This window comes from Tinamus guttatus, unplaced genomic scaffold (genome assembly GCF_059628265.1).
Source record: "Tinamus guttatus ecotype Peru unplaced genomic scaffold, ASM5962826v1 Tinamus_guttatus_pri_ptg001378l, whole genome shotgun sequence".
Taxonomy (NCBI): Eukaryota; Metazoa; Chordata; class Aves; order Tinamiformes; family Tinamidae; genus Tinamus; species Tinamus guttatus.
The window spans coordinates 1-16761 of record NW_028289912.1 but is presented as its reverse complement, the minus strand read 5'-3'; the positions used below and the strand labels follow the sequence as shown (position 1 = coordinate 16761).

At 65.7% G+C, this 16761-nt stretch overlaps 1 protein-coding gene across 1 annotated transcript in view; it reads right to left on the bottom strand.

Annotated features, from left to right (window-relative positions):
- The window catches only part of LOC148590388 (vacuolar protein sorting-associated protein 51 homolog), a gene marked incomplete at its 5' end in the record, with an annotated part of 31634 nt that extends 16351 nt beyond the window's left edge, over positions 1-15283 (bottom strand). Inside the window, 4 exon segments of the mRNA XM_088539094.1 lie at positions 1787-2008; positions 8365-8589; positions 11782-12511; positions 15064-15283. Of these exon segments, the coding sequence (XP_088395220.1) occupies positions 1787-2008; positions 8365-8589; positions 11782-12511; positions 15064-15283 (1397 nt within the window).
- Between the last annotated feature and the right edge of the window lie 1478 nt (positions 15284-16761).

Genomic DNA, 16761 nt, shown 5'->3' with positions numbered 1-16761 from the left:
CAAAACACCCATAAAGACACCCATAAATACCCTCAGACACCCCAAAAAACCCATAAAGACACCCTTAAGTACCCTCAGGCACCCCAAAACACCCATATAGACTCCCTTAGATGCCCCCAGACACCCCAAAACACCCCAAAAGACACCCAGAGACACCCCAATACATCAAGACACCCTTAAATACCCTCAGACACCCCAAAAAACCCATAAAGACACCCTTAAATACCTTCAGACACCCCAAAAAACCCATAAAGACACCCTTAAGTACCTTCAGGCACCCCAAAACACCCATAAAGACACCCTTAGATGCCCCCAGACACCCCAAAACACCCCAAAAGACGCCCCTAGACACCCGAATACATCCGGAAAGACACCCTTAAGTACCCTCAGACACCCCAAAACACCCCAAAAGATGCCCCTAGATGCCCCCAGACACCCCTAAACACCCCAAAACACCCATAAAGACACCCTTAAATACCCTGACACCCCAAAACACCCATAAAGACACCCTTAGATGCCCCCAGACACCTCAAAACACCCATAAAGACACCCATAAATACCCTCAGACACCCCAAAACATCCTACAACACCCATAAAGACACCCTTAAACACCCTCAGACACCCCAAAACACCCCAAAAGATGCCCCTAGACACCCGAATACATCCAGAAAGACACCCTTAAGTACCCTCAGACACCCCAAAACACCCCAAAAGATGCCCCTAGATGCCCCCAAACACCCCAAAACACCCATAAAGACACCCTTAAATACCCCAACACCCCAAAACACCCATAAAGACACCCTTAGATGCCCCCAGACACTCCAAAACACCCAGAAAAACACCCTTAAATACCCCGACACCCCAAAACACCCAGAAAAACGCCTGTAGATGCCCCCAGACACCCCAAAACATCCCAAAACACCCATAAAGACTCCCTTAAATACCCTCAGACACCCCAAAAAACCCATAAAGACACCCTTAGATGCCCCCAGACACCCCAAAACACCCATAAAGACACCCATAAATACCCTCAGACACCCCAAAACATCCTACAACACCCATAAAGACACCCATAAATACCCCCAGACACCCCAAAACACCCCAAAAGACGCCCCTAGACACCCGAATACATCCGGAAAGACACCCTTAAGTACCCTCAGACACCCCAAAACACCCATAAAGATGCCCCTAGATGCCCCCAGACACCCCAAAACACCCCAAAACACCCATAAAGACACCCTTAAATACCCCAACACCCCAAAACACCCATAAAGACACCCTTAGATGCCCCCAGACACTCCAAAACACCCAGAAAAACACCCTTAAATACCCCGACACCCCAAAACACCCAGAAAAACGCCCGTAGATGCCCCCAGACACCCCAAAACATCCCAAAACACCCATAAAGACACCCTTAAATACCCCGACACCCCAAAACACCCATAAAGATACCCTTAGATGCCCCCAGACACCCCAAAAGACACCCAGAGACACCCCAATACATCAAGACACCCTTAAATACCCTCAGACACCCCAAAAAACCCATAAAGACACCCTTAAGTACCTTCAGACACCCCAAAACACCCATAAAGACACCCTTAGATGCCCCCAGACACCCCAAAACACCCCAAAAGACGCCCCTAGACACCCGAATACATCCGGAAAGACACCCTTAATTCCCCTCAGACACCCCAAAAGATGCCCCTAGATGCCCCCAGACACCCCAAAACACCATAAAGACGCCCCGAGACACCCCGAGACACCCCGAAGGGCCCCCCGGCGTCACCTGCAGGTCGATGGCGCTGGTGTCCTCCAGGACGCGCTTGGCCACGGCGCGGACGCCGCGCGGCTCCGCGCAGCCCAACCAGTCGCGGCTCTCGACGCTCTTGCGGAGCATGAGGGCCAGCGCCGCCCCCTGCGCCCGCACGTAGCCCTCGAGCAGGCGGCGCGCGGCCTCGCGGGCCTCGGCGCGCAGGGTGGCCTCGGGGGTGACCGGTGTCACCGGGACCTGCGGGGGACATGGGTGTCACCATCCATGTCATCATCCATGTCATTGGTGACACCAGCAACCATGGGACACGTGTGTTATTGGGGTCATGGTGATCGTCGGTGTCACCCGTGCGGCCTCGCGGGCCTCGGCGCGGAGGGCGGCCTCCGGGGTGACCGGTGTCACCGGGACCTGCGGGGACACGGGTGTCACCGGGTGTCACCACCCATCACCATCCATATCACTGGTGACACCAGTAGTGTGGTCATGGTGATCGTCGGTGTCACCCGTGCGGCCTCGCGGGCCTCGGCGCGGAGGGTGGCCTCCGGGGTCACCGGGGACACCGGGACCTGCAGGGGGACATGTGTCACCACCCATCACCACCCATGTCATTGGTGACACCAGGAACCACAGGACACGTGTGTTATTGGGGTCATGGTGACCGTCAGTGTCACCCGTGTGGCCTCGCGGGCCTCGGCGCGGAGGGTGGCCTCCGATGTCACTGGTGTCACCGGGACCTGCGGGGACATGGGTGTCACCGGGTGTCATCAGCAAACATGGGACATGTGTGTTATTGGGGTCATGGTGATCGTCAGTGTCACCCGTGCGGCCTCGCGGGCCTCGGCGCGCAGGGCGGCCTCCGGGGTGACCGGGGACACCGGGACCTGCGGGGGACACGGGTGTCACCGGGTGTCACCACCCATGGCACTGGTGTCATTGGCAACCATGGGACACGTGTGTTATTGGGGTCATGGTGATCGTCGGTGTCACCCGTGCGGCCTCGCGGGCCTCGGCGCGGAGGGTGGCCTCGGGGGTGACCGGGGACACCGGGACCTGCGGGACACTCGTGTCACCACCCATGTCATCATCCATGTCATTGGTGACACCAGCAACCACGGGACATGTGTGTTATTGGGGTCATGGTGATCGTCAGTGTCACCCGTGCGGCCTCGCGGGCCTCGGCGCGCAGGGCGGCCTCCGGTGTCACCGGTGTCACCAGGACCTGTGGGACACTCGTGTCACCACCCCTGTCACCATCCATGTCATTGGTGACACCAGCAACCATGGGACACGTGTGTTATTGGGGTCATGGTGATCGTCGGTGTCACCCGTGCGGCCTCGCGGGCCTCGGCGCACAGGGCGGCCTCCGGGGTGACCGGGGACACCGGGACCTGCGGGGGACACGGGTGTCACCAGGTGTCACCATCCATGGCACTGGTGATATCAGCAACCATGGGATACGTGTGTTATTGGGGTCATGGTGATCGTCAGTGTCACCCGTGCGGCCTCGCGGGCCTCGGCGCGCAGGGCGGCCTCTGGTGTCACCGGTGTCACCGGGACCTGCAGGACACTCGTGTCACCACCCATGTCATCATCCGTGTCATTGGTGACACCAGCAAACATGGGACACGTGTGTTATTGGGGTTACGGGGACCGTTGTTGTCACCCGTGCGGCCTCGCGGGCCTCGCCGCGCAGGGCGGCCTCGGGGGTGACCGGGGACACCGGGACCTGCGGGGGACACGGGTGTCACCATCCGTGTCATTGGTGACACCAGCAACCATGGGACACGTGTGTTATTGGGGTCAGGGTGATCGTCGGTGTCACCCGTGCGGCCTCGCGGGCCTCGGCGCGGAGGGTGGCCTCGGGGGTGACCGGGGACACCGGGACCTGCGGGGGACACGGGTGTCACCGGGTGTCACCATCCATGTCATTGGTGACACCAGTACTGTGGTCATGGTGATCGTCGGTGTCACCCGTGCGGCCTCGCGGGCCTCGGCGCGCAGGGCGGCCTCCGGGTGACCGGGGACACCGGGACCTGCGGGGGACACGGGTGTCACCACCCCTGTCATCGGTGACACCAGCAACCATGGGATACGTGTGTTATTGGGGTCATGGTGATCGTCAGTGTCACCCGTGCGGCCTCGTGGGCCTCGGCGCGCAGGGCGGCCTCTGGGGTGACCGGGGACACCGGGACCTGCGGGGGACACGAGTGTCACCGGGTGTCACCACCCATGGCACTGGTGTCATTGGCAACCATGGGATACGTGTGTCATTGCGGTTACGGGGACCATTGGTGTCACCCGTGCGGCCTCGCGGGCCTCGGCGCGCAGGGTGGCCTCGGGGGTGACCGGTGTCACCGGGACCTGCGGGGGACACGGGTGTCACCACCCATGTCATCACCCATCACCACCCATGTCACTGGTGATCGTCAGTGTCACCCGTGCGGCCTCGCGGGCCTCGGCGCGGAGGGTGGCCTCGGGGGTCACCAGGGACACCGGGACCTGCAGGGGACACGGGTGTCACCACCCATGTCATCACCCATCATCACCCATGTCACTGGTGATTGTCAGTGTCACCAGTGCGGTGACATGGTGATCGTCAGTGTCACCCGTGCGGCCTCGCGGGCCTCGGCACGCAGGGTGGCCTCCGGGGTGACCGGGGACACCGGGACCTGCGGGGGACACGGGTGTCACCATCCGTGTCATTGGTGACACCAGGAACCATGGGACACGTGTGTTATTGGGGTCATGGTGACCGTTGTTGTCACCAGTGCAGCCTCGCAGGCCTCGGCGCGGAGGGTGGCCTCGGGGGTGACCGGTGTCACCGGGACCTGCGGGGGACACGGGTGTCACCAGGTGTCACCAACCATGTCACTGGGGTCAGCAACCACGGGACACGTGTGTTATTGGGGTCATGGTGATCGTCAGTGTCACCCGTGCGGCCTCGCGGGCCTCGGCGCGCAGGGTGGCCTCCGGTGTCACCGGTGTCACCGGAACCTGGGGGGACACAGGTGTCATCATCCATGTCATTGGTGACACCAGGAACCACGGGACATGTGTGTTATTGGGGTCAGGGTGATCATCGGTGTCACCCGTGCGGCCTCGCGGGCCTCGGCGCGGAGGGCGGCCTCCGGGGTGACCGGGGACACCGGGACCTGCAGGGGGGACGGGTGTCACCACCCATGTCACTGGTGACATCGGCAACCACGGGACATGCGTGTCATTGCGGTTACGGTGACCGTTGGTGTCACCCACGCGACCTCGCGGGCCTCGGCGCGCAGGGTGGCCTCCGGTGTCACCGGTGTCACCGGGACCTGCGGGGGACACGGGTGTCACCGGGTGTCACCACCCGTGTCACCACCCATGTCACTGGTGACACCTGTGGGACACACGTGTCACTGCGGTGTCATCACCCATATCACTGGTGTCACCAGCACCTGCGGGACACGCGTGTCACCAGGGCCGGGGTGACCGTCGGCGTCACTGCTGTGGCCTCGGGGGACACCTGTGTCACTAGGGTCAGTGTCACCACCCGTGTCACTGGTGACACCTGCGGGACACACGTGTCACTGGGGCCAGGGTGACCACCGGTGTCACCAGCGCCTCTGCGTAGAGCATGGCCATGGGGGACACCCTTGTCACCGGGGTCACTGGTGTCACCAGCACCTGCAGGGACACCCTTGTCACTGGTGTCAGTGTGACCACCCGTGTCACTGGTGTCACCCATGTCACCAGTGTCCCCAGTGCTTCCGCATGGCGCTGGCACCCGTGGGGACACACGTGTCACCCCTGTGACGCCGGAGGAGCCTGGGGACATCGAGGAGCTCCAGGTGACACCGCGGGGCCCCTTTTGAGGACCTTGAAGACCCCCTGGGGACACTTGGGGACATCTGAAGGCCCTGGGGACACCTAGGGGACACCTTGGGGACCCTGGAGACATCTGAAAGCCCTGGGGACACCTTGGGGACCCTGGGGACATCTGAAGGCCCTGGGGACACCTAGGGGACACCTTGGGGACCCTGGAGACATCTGAAAGCCCTGGGGACACCTTGGGGACACTTGGGGACATCTGAAGGATCTGGGGACACCTTGGGGACACCTGGGGACATCTGAAAGCCCTGGGGACACCTTGGGGACATCTTGGGGACCCTGGGGACATCTGAAGGCCCTGGGGACACCTTGGGGACACCTTGGGGACCCTGGGGACATCTGAAAGCCCTGGGGACATCTTGGGGACCCTGGGGACATCTGAAGGCCCTGGGGACATCTTGGGGACACCTTGGGGACCCTGGGGACATCTGAAAGCCCTGGGGACATCTTGGGGACACTTGGGGACATCTGAAGGATCTGGGGACATCTTGGGGACACCTTGGGGACACCTGGGGACATCTGAAAGCCCTGGGGACATCTTGGGGACCCTGGGGACATCTGAAGGACCTGGGGACACCTTGGGGACGCTTTGGGGACACCTGGGGACATCTGAAGGCCCTGGGGACATCTTGGGGACACCTTGGGGACATCTGAAGGATCTGGGGACACCTTGGGGACCCTGGGGACATCTGAAAGCCCTGGGGACATCTTGGGGACCCTGGGGACATCTGAAGGACCTGGGGACACCTTGGGGACACCTTGGGGACCCTGGAGACATCTGAAAGCCCTGGGGACACCTTGGGGACACTTGGGGACATCGGAAGGACCTGGGGACACTTTGGGGACACCTTGGGGACCCTGGGGACATCTGAAAGCCCTGGGGACATCTTGGGGACACTTGGGGACATCTGAAGGACCTGGGGACACCTTGGGGACACCTGGGGACATCTGAAAGCCCTGGGGACATCTTGGGGACCCTGGGGACATCTGAAGGCCCTGGGGACACCTTGGGGACACCTTGGGGACCCTGGGGACATCTGAAAGCCCTGGGGACACCTTGGGGACCTTCCGGCGCTCTTGAAGAGCCCTTGGGAGCAGTTTGGGACCCTCAGGGCTCCTTGGTGACGCCGGGGTCCCTTTGGTGACACCGGGGGGTCCCTTTGGTGACACTGCGTCACCTTGGTGGCCCTTGGGGACACTTGGGGACATCTGAAAGCCCTGGGGACATCTTGGGGACCTTCCGGCGCTCTTGAAGAGACCTTGGGAGCAGTTTGGGACCCTCAGGGCTCCTTGGTGACACCGGGGTCCCTTTGGTGACACCCCGGGGCCCCTTTTGAGGACCTTGAAGATCCCCTGGGGACACCTGGGGACATCTGAAGGACCTGGGGACACCTTGGGGACACCTGGGGACCTTCTGGCGCTCTTGAAGAGCCCTTGAGAGCAGTTTGGGACCCTCAGGGTTCCTTGGTGACACCAGGGGGACACTGCGTCACCTCGGTGGCCCTTGGTGGCCCTTGGTGGCACTTGGGGACGTCTCACCTGCACGGGGAAGTGCTGCTCGGTCAGGCGCAGCAGGTGGGGGACGGTGGTGGCCTCGTAGTCCAGGCACAGCCTGGAGCTCCAGGTGACACCGCGGGGACCCTTTTGGGGACCTCGAAGACCCCCTGGGGACCCCTGGGGACACCTTGGGGACACCTGGGGACATCTGAAGGCCCTGGGGACATCTTGGGGACCTTCCGGCGCTCTTGAAGAGCCCTTGGGAGCAGTTTGGGACCCTCAGGGTTCCTTGGTGACGCCGGGGTCCCTTTGGTGACACCGGGGGCCCCTTTGGTGACATTGCGTCACCTTGGTGGCCCTTGGGGACACTTGGGGACATCTGAAGGACCTGGGGACACCTTGGGGACACCTGGGGGCCTCCCGGCGCTCTTGAAGAGCCCTTGGGAGCAGTTTGAGACCCTCAGGGTTCCTTGGTGACGATGGGGGCCCTTTGGTGACACCGGAGGTCCCTTTGGGGACACTGCGTCACCTTGGTGGCCCTTGGGGACACTTGGGGACATCTGAAGGCCCTAGGGACATCTTGGGGACCTTCCGGCGCTCTTGAAGAGCCCTTGGGAGCAGTTTGGGACCCTCAGGGCTCCTTGGTGACACCGGGGACCCCCTTGGTGACACTGCAGCACCTTGGTGGCCCTTGGGGACACTTGGGGACATCTGAAAGCCCTGGGGACATCTTGGGGACCTTCCGGCGCTCTTGAAGAGCCCTTGGGAGCAGTTTGGGACCCTCAGGGTTCCTTGGTGACGCCGGGGTCCCTTTGGTGACACCGGGGGTCCCTTTGGGGACACTGCATCACCTCGGTGGCCCTTGGTGGCCCTTGGTGGCACTTGGGGACGTCTCACCTGCACGGGGAAGTGCTGCTCGGTCAGGCGCAGCAGGTGGGGGACGGTGGTGGCCTCGTAGTCCAGGCACAGCCTGGAGCTCCAGGTGACACCGCGGGGACCCTTTTGGGGACCTTGAAGACCCCCTAGGGACACCTGGGGACACCTTGGGGACATCTGAAGGACCTGGGGACACCTTGGGGACACCTGGGGACCTTCCGGCGCTCTTGAAGAGCCCTTGGGAGCAGTTTGGGACCCTCAGGGCTCCTTGGTGATACAGGGGCCCCCTTGGTGACACCGGGGGTCCCTTTGGTGACATTGCGTCACCTTGGTGGCACTTGGGGACGTCTCACCTGCACGGGGAAGTGCTGCTCGGTCAGGCGCAGCAGGTGGGGGACGGTGGTGGCCTCGTAGTCCAGGCACAGCCGGGCCAGCAGCAGCAGCAGGGCCGGTGGCGCCGCCGTCACCCGGCCGGTGCCACCGCCGGGGCCATCGCGGGCGGCCAGCGCCGTCCCCAGGAGCCACCGCACGAAGGCCACCACGAGGCCCTCGCGCACCACGGCCGTGCGGAACTCGCCCTGCGGGGACACGGGGGGGTGACCGGCCACCCCCGGGGCGCCAAAGTGTCCCCTGCCACCCCCGGGGACCCCTGCGTCCCTCCCGGTCACCCCCAAGACCCCAAAGTGTCCCCTGGGGACCCCAAAGTGTCCCCTGTTGCCCCATGGAGCCTGAAGTGTCCCCTGCCACCCCCAGGACATCAAAGTGTCCCCTGCCACCCCCGGGGACCCCTGCGTCCCTCCTGGTCACTCCAGGTGCCACAAAGTGTCCCCTGCCATCCCCGAAACCCCAAAGTGTCCCCTGCCACCCCCAGGGGCCCCTGCGTCCCTCCTGGTCACCCCTGGTGCCCCAAAGTGTCCCCTGCCATCCCTGGTGCCCCAAAGTGTCCCCTGCCACCCCCAGGATCCCAAAGTGTCCCCTGCCACCCCCGGGGACCCCTGCGTCCCTCCCGGTCACCCCTGGTGCCCCAAAGTGTCCCCTACCACCCCCGGGACCCCGAAGTGTCCCCTGCCACCCCCCGGAGACCACAAAGTGTCCCCCGCTGCCACCATGGACCCCAGAGTGTCCCCTGCCACCCCCAGGGGCCCCTGCGTCCCTCCCGGTCACCCCCGGGACCCCAAAGTGTCCCCTGCCATTCCTGGACTCCAAAGTGTCCCCTGCCACCCCCAGGGACCCCTGCGTCCCTCCTGGTCACCCCTGGAGACCCCAAAGTGTCCCCTGCCACCCCTGGGGACCCCTGCATCCCTCCCAGTCACCCCCAGGACCCCACAGTGTCCCCTGCCACCCCTGGACCCCAAAGTGTCCCCTGGAGACCCCGAAGTGTCCCCTGCCACCCCGGGCACCCCAAAGTGTCCCCTGCCACCCCCCGGGGCCCCAAAGTGTCCCCCGCTGCCACCATGGACCCTGAAGTGTCCCCTGTCACCCCTGGGGACCCCTGCGTTGCTCCCGGTCACCCCTGGTGCCACAAAGTGTCCCCTGGGGACCCCGGAGTGTCCCCTGCCACCCCTGGGACCCCAAAGTGGCCCCTGCCACCCCCAGGACCCTGAAGCGTCCCCTGCCACCCCGGGGACCTCAAAGTGTCCCCTGCCACCCCTGGGGGGCCCTGCGTCCCTCTCGGTCACCCCTAGGACCCCAAAGTGTCCCCTGCCACCCTGAAGTGTCCCCTGCCACCCAGTGGACCCCTGCATCCCTCCCGGTCACCCCCAGGACCCCAAAGCGTCCCCTGCCACCCCGGGGACCCCAAAGTGTCCCCTGCCACCCCCGGGGACCTCTGCGTCGCTCCCAGTCACCCCTGGTGCCACAAAGTGTCCCCTGCCATCCCCGAAACCCCAGAGTGTCCCCTGCCACCCCCGGGGACCCCTGTGTCCCTCCTGGTCACCCCTGGTGCCCCAAAGTGTCCCCTGGAGACCCTGAAGTGTCCCCTGCCACCCCTGGGACCCCAAAGTGTCCCCTGCCACCCCCAGGGCGCCAAAGTGTCCCCTGCTGCCACCATGGACCCCAGAGTGTCCCCTGCCACCCCTGGGGACCCCAAAGTGTCCCCTGCCACCCCTGGTGCCCCAAAGTGTCCCCCGCTGCCACCATAGACCCCAGAGTGTCCCCTGCCACCCCTGGGGACCCCTGCGTCCCTCCTGGTCACCCCTGGTGCCCCAAAGTGTCCCCTGGAGACCCTGAAGAGTCCCCTGCCACCCCCAGGACCCCAAAGTGTCCCCTGCCACCCCTGGGGCCCCAAAGTGTCCCCTGGGGACCCCAAAGTGTCCCCTGTTGCCCCATGGAACCTGAAATGTCCCCTGCCACCCCCAGGGACCCCTGCGTCCCTCCTGGTCACCCCTCGTGCCACAAAGTGTCCCCTGCCATCCCCGGGACCCCAAACTGTCCCCTGCCGCCCCCAGGGCCCAAAAGTGTCCCCCGCTGCCACCATGGACCCTGAAGTGTCCCCTGTCACCCCCGGGGACCCCTGCGTTGCTCCCGGTCACCCCTGGTGCCCCGAAGTGTCCCCTGGAGACCCTGAAGTGTCCCCTGCCACCCCTGGGACCCCGAAGTGTCCCCTGCCACCCCCGGGACCCTGAAGTGTCCCCTGCCACCCCCGGGGACCCCTGCGTCCCTCCTGGTCACCCCTGGTGCCACAAAGTGTCCCCTGCCATCCCCGGGACCCCAAACTGTCCCCTGCCGCCCCCGAGGCGCCAAAGTGTCCCCTGCCGCCCCCATGGACCCCAAAGTGTCCCCTGCCACCCCTGGGGACCCCTGTGTCCCTCCTGGTCACCCCCAGGACCCCAAAGTGTCCCCTGCCATTCCTGGACTCCAAAGTGTCCCCTGCCACCCCTGGGGACCCCTGCATCCCTCCCAGTCACCCCCAGGACCCCATAGTGTCCCCTGCCACCCCTGGAGACCCCAAAGTGTCCCCTGGAGACCCTGAAGTGTCCCCTGCCACCCTGGGGACCTCAAAGTGTCCCCTGCCACCCCTGGACCCCAAAGTGTCCCCTGGGGAACTCCAAAGTGTCCCCTGCCACCCCCAGGGACCCCTGTGTCCCTCCTGGTCACCCCCAGGACCCCAAAGTGTCCCCTGCCACCCCTGGACCCCAAAGTGTCCCCTGTTGCCCCCATGGAGCCTGAAGTGTCCCCTGCCACCCCAGGGACCCCTGCGTCCCTCCCAGTCACCCCCAGGACCCCACAGTGTCCCCTGCCACCCCTGGACCCCAAAGTGTCCCCTGGGGAACCCCAAAGTGTCCCCTGCCACCCCCAGGGACCCCTGCGTCCCTCCCGGTCACCCCCGGGACCCCAAAGTGTCCCCTGCCACCCCTGGTGCCCCAAAGTGTCCCCTATCACCCCCGGGGCCCCAAAGTGTCCCCCGCTGCCACCATGGACCCTTAAGTGTCCCCTGCCACCCCTGGGGACCCCTGCGTTGCTCCCAGTCACCCCCAAGACCCCAAAGTGTCCCCTGGGGACTCCGAAGTGTCCCCTGCCACCCCCAGGATCCCAAAGTGTCCCCTGCCACCCCCGGGGACCCCTGCGTCCCTCCTGGTCACCCCTGGTGCCCCAAAGTGTCCCCTGCCATCCCCGGGGGTCCCTGAGTTGCTCCTGGTCACCCCCAGGACCCCAAAGTGACCCCTGGGGACCCCAAAGTGTCCCCTGCCACCCCTGGTGCCCCAAAGTGTCCCCTGCCACCCCTGGGACCCCTGTCCTGCCCCTTGGGGACCCCCAAACCCGTCCCCTACCTGGAAATAGGGCAGCGCGGCGAAGGCGGCGTCGGGCGCCGTGAAGAGGCGCGCGTGGCCCAGCGCGGCCTCCACGGGGGCCAGCAGCGCGGCCTCGAGGGCGGCCAGCACCTCGCGCAGCGGCGGCGGCGTCTCGACCGCGAGCGCCCGTCGCGCGTCGCCCAGGCGGGCCAGCGCGGCCTCGCGCAGCGCCGCCAGCGCCCGGCCCACGCGCTCGGCGGCCGCCCGCGCCGCCAGCGCCGCCGCGGCGGCCTCCGCGGCGCCCGCGGCCTCCGGCGGCAGCAGCCGCAGCAGCGGGCGCAGGCGCCGCAGCAGGCGGTCCAGGGCGCGCGCCAGCAGCGCCGCGTCGCCGGGGCCGCGCTCCAGCGCCAGGCGGCGGCCCACGAGCGCCAGGTAGCGCGAGGCCGCCGCGGCCGCGAAGGCCTCCGGGAGGAGGAGGCCGGGAGGCCCGAAGAGGCGCCCGTAGGCGGCCGCCAGCTGGCACAGGGTGCCCACGACGGCCGCCGAGCCGCGGTCCACGAAGTCCAGGATGTCCGGGGCGGCCTCCGCGGTGGCCTCGGTGGCGGCCTCGGCCGGCGGTGGCAGCTCGGCCTCCAGGGAGGCCAGCTCGGCGTCGAGGCGGGCGCCGCCGCGCGCCAGGAAGTCGCGCGCCAGCTCGGCCGGGGGCTCCTCCAGCTGCAGCAGCAGCTCCGCGAGCTCCGCCAGCTCCTGCGGCTCCCAGGCGGCCTCGCTGCGGGGAGAAACCATCATTAGGGACCAGGGTTAACGCGCTGAGCGCCGCCGCGCGCCAGGAAGTCGCGCGCCAGCTCGGCCGGGGGCTCCTCCAGCCGCAGCAGCAGCTCCGCCAGCTCCGCCAGCTCCTGCGGCTCCCAGGCGGCCTCGCTGCGGGGAGAAACCGTCATTAGGGACCAGGGTTAACGCGCTGAGCGCCGCCGCGCGCCAGGAAGTCGCGCGCCAGGAAGTCGCGCGCCAGCTCGGCCGGGGGCTCCTCCAGCCGCAGCAGCAGCTCCGCGAGCTCCGCCAGCTCCCGCGGCTCCCAGGCGGCCTCGCTGCGGGGAGAAACCGTCGTTAGGGACCAGGGTTAACGCGCCAGGAAGTCGCTGCGGGGAGAAACCGTCATTAGGGACCAGGGTTAACGCGCCAGGAAGTCGCGCGCCAGGAAGTCGCGCGCCAGCTCGGCCGGGGGCTCCTCCAGCCGCAGCAGCAGCTCCGCGAGCTCCGCCAGCTCCTGCGGCTCCCAGGCGGCCTCGCTGCGGGGAGAAGCCGTCATTAGGGACCAGGGTTAACGCGCTGAGCGCCGCCGCGCGCCAGGAAGTCGCGCGCCAGGAAGTCGCGCGCCAGCTCGGCCGGGGGCTCCTCCAGCCGCAGCAGCAGCTCCGCGAGCTCCGCCAGCTCCTGCGGCTCCCAGGCGGCCTCGCTGCGGGGAGAAACCGTCATTAGGGACCAGGGTTAACGCGCCAGGAAGTTGCTGCGGGGAGAAGCCGTCATTAGGGACCAGGGTTAACGCGCCAGGAAGTCGCGCGCCAGCTCGGCCGGGGGCTCCTCCAGCCGCAGCAGCAGCTCCGCGAGCTCCGCCAGCTCCTGCGGCTCCCAGGTGGCCTCGCTGCGGGGAGAAACCGTCATTAGGGACCAGGGTTAACACCCTGACCGCCACCGAGCATTCCTGGAAGTCGCCAAGGTCGTCGGTAGGCTCCAGGGTTAACAAGACGCAAGCAATAAGAAAAACGCACAAAAAAACGCACAAAATCTATCGGTAGACTCTAAGCGACTAGCAAAAATACAAAGAAATCCGCAAAATTCGCTAATTACCCCCAAAACGGACACTCGCCAAAGCAAGCGCTCCCAAAACAGATCCCTGTGTAATCGCAGCCCTCAGTAGGCTCCAGAGTGAACCCCACCCCCAAACCATGCCACATGTAACCACAGCCCTCAATAGGCTCTACAGCGAATCCCCTCCGAGCCAGGCTACATGTAACCGCAGCCCTCAGTAGGCTCCAGAGTGAACACCCCCCAAAAGCAGCTCTCTGCAGCCCTCAGTAGCCTCCAGAGTGAACACCCCCCAAGCCAGGCCATGTGCAGCGGCCACCCTCAGTAGCCCCCAGAGTGAACAGCCCCCAAGACAGACCACGTGCATTGGGCGCCCTCAGTAGTCCCCAGAGTGAACACCCCCCAAGACAGGCCACGTGCATTGGGCGCCCTCAGTAGTCCCCAGAGTGAACCCTCTCCTCAAACCAGGCCACGTGCACCGGTTGCCCTCAGTAGTCCCCAGAGTGAACACCCCCCCAAGCCAGGCCACATGTAACCACAGCCCTCAGTAGGCTCCAGAGTGAACACACCCCCAAACCAGACCACATGTAACCACAGCCCTCAGTAGTCCCCAGAGTGAACCCTCCCCCTCAAACCAGGCCACGTGCAGCGGCCACCCTCATTAGCCCCCAGAGTGAACCCTCCCCTCAAACCAGGCCGTGTGCGGCAGCTGCCCTCAGTAGTCCCCAGAGTGAACACACCCCCAAACCAGGCCACATGTAACCGCAGCCCTCATTAGGCTCCAGAGTGAACCCCAACCCAAAGCAGGCCACATGTAACCACAGCCCTCAGTAGTCCCCAGAGTGAACACCCCCCAAGCCAGGCCATGTGCAGCGGCCACCCTCAGTAGTCCCCAGAGTGAACAGCCCCCAAGACAGGCCACGTGCAGCGGCTGCCCTCAGTAGTCATCAGAGTGAACACCCCCCAAGACAGACCACGTGCATTGGGCGCCCTCAGTAGTCCCCAGAGTGAACCCTCCCCCTCACACCAGGCCATGTGCAGCAACCGCCCTCATTAGTCCCCAGAGTGAACCCTCCCCTCAAACCAGGCCGTGTGCGGCAGCCGCCCTCAGTAGTCCCCAGAGTGAACACCCCCCCAAGCCAGGCCACATGTAACCGCAGCCCTCATTAGGCTCCAGAGTGAACCCCCCCCAAACCAGCCCTCTGCAGCCCTCAGTAGCCCCCAGAGTGAACACCCCCCAAGCCAAACTGCATGCAGTGGCTGCCCTCAGTAGTCCCCAGAGTGAACACACCCCCAAACCAGACAACATGTAGTTGCAGCCCTCAGTAGGCTCCAGAGTGAACACCCCCCCAAACCAGACCACATGTAACCACAGCCCTCAGTAGGCTCCAGAGTGAACACCCCCCCAAGCCAGGCCACATGTAACCGCAGCGCTCAGTAGGCTCCAGAGTGAACACCCCCCCAAACCAGACCACATGTAACCGCAGCCCTCAGTAGTCCCCAGAGTGAACGCACCGCAGGCGCTGGCGCAGCCGCTCCGCCAGGGCTCCCATGATGCCGTTGCTCTCGGCCTCCAGGGCGCGGAAGGCCGCCAGGTGCCCGTAGTGGCGCAGGACGCGGCGGGCGCCCGCGTGGCACCGCACGGCCCGGCCCGCGGCGCCGCCCTCGGCCCAGCGCCGCAGCCGCCCCGGCACCTCGCACAGCAGCTGCAGCTTGCGCAGCACCAGGGCCACGCCTGGGGGCGGGGCTTAGTCAGGGGCGGGGCTACAGGATAGGGGGTGGGGCTACAAGACAGGGGAGGGGGCTACAGGGCAGTGGGAGGGGCTACGGGGCAGGGAAAGGGGGCTCGCACAGGAACTACAGCCCTCAGTAGGGCCCAGAGTGAATATGTGCAGCATGCTGGGATGCCTGCGGGGCGGGGCTTAGCCGGGGGCGGGGCTACAGGACAGGCGGCGGGGCTATGGGGCTTGCACAAGAACTACAGCCCTCAGTAGGGCCCAGAGTGAACGCGTGCAGCGGGCCAGGATGCCTACTGGGCGGGGCTTAGTCGGGGCGGGGCCACGGGACAGGGGGCGGGGCTACAGGAAAGGGGATGGGGCTACAGGACAGGGGGCGGGGCTACAGGACAGGGGGCGGGGCTACGGGGCTCGCACAAGAACTGCAGGCCTCAGTAGGGCCCAGAGTGAACAGCGCAGCAGGCTGGGATGCCTGTGGGTGGGGCTACAGGAAAGGGGACGGGGCTACAGGACAGGGGGCGGGGCTACAGGAAAGGGGACGGGGCTACGGGGCTTGCACAGGAACTACAGCCCTCAGTAGGGCCCAGAGTGAACGCGCGCAACAGGCTGCGATGCTTGTGGGGCGGGGCTTAGCCAGGGGCGGGGCTACAGGACAGGGGGTGGGGCTACAGGACAGGGGGTGGGGCTATGGGGTAGGGGAAGTGGGCTCGCACAGGAACTGCAGCCCTCAGTAGGGCCCAGAGTGAACACGCACAGCAGGCCAGGATGCCTGCAGGGCGGGGCTTAGCCGGGGGCGGGGCTACAGGACAGGCGGTGGGGCTACAGGGCAAGGGGCTCGCACAGGAACTGCAGCCCTCAGTAGGGCCCAGAGTGAACATGCGCAGCAGGCTGGAATGCCTGCGGGGCGGGGCTTAGCCGGGGGCGGGGCCACAGGACGGGGGCGGGGCTACAGGACAGGGGAGGGGGCTCGCACAGGAACTACAGCCCTCAGTAGGGCCCAGAGTGAACACACGCAGCAGGCTGGAATGCCTGTGGGCGGGGCTTAGCCGGGGGCGGGGCCACAGGACGGGGGCGGGGCTACGGGGCTCGCACAGGAACTACAGCCCTCAGTAGGGCCCAGAGTGAACGCGCGCAGCGGGCCGGGATGCCTGCTGGGCGGGGCTTAGCCGGGGGCGGGGCCACAGGACAGGGGGCGGGGCTACAGGAAAGGGGATGGGGCCACGGGACAGGGGGCGGGGCTACAGGAAAGGGGACGGGGCTACGGGGCTCGCACAGGAACTACAGCCCTCAGTAGGGCCCAGAGTGAACAGCGCAGCAGGCTAGGATGCCTGTGGGTGGGGCTACAGGAAAGGGGACAGGGCTACAGGAAAGGGGGCGGGGCTACAGGACAGGGGGCGGGGCTACAGGACAGGGGACGGGGCTACGGGGCTCGCACAGGAACTGCAGCCCTCAGTAGGGCCCAGAGTGAACAGCGCAG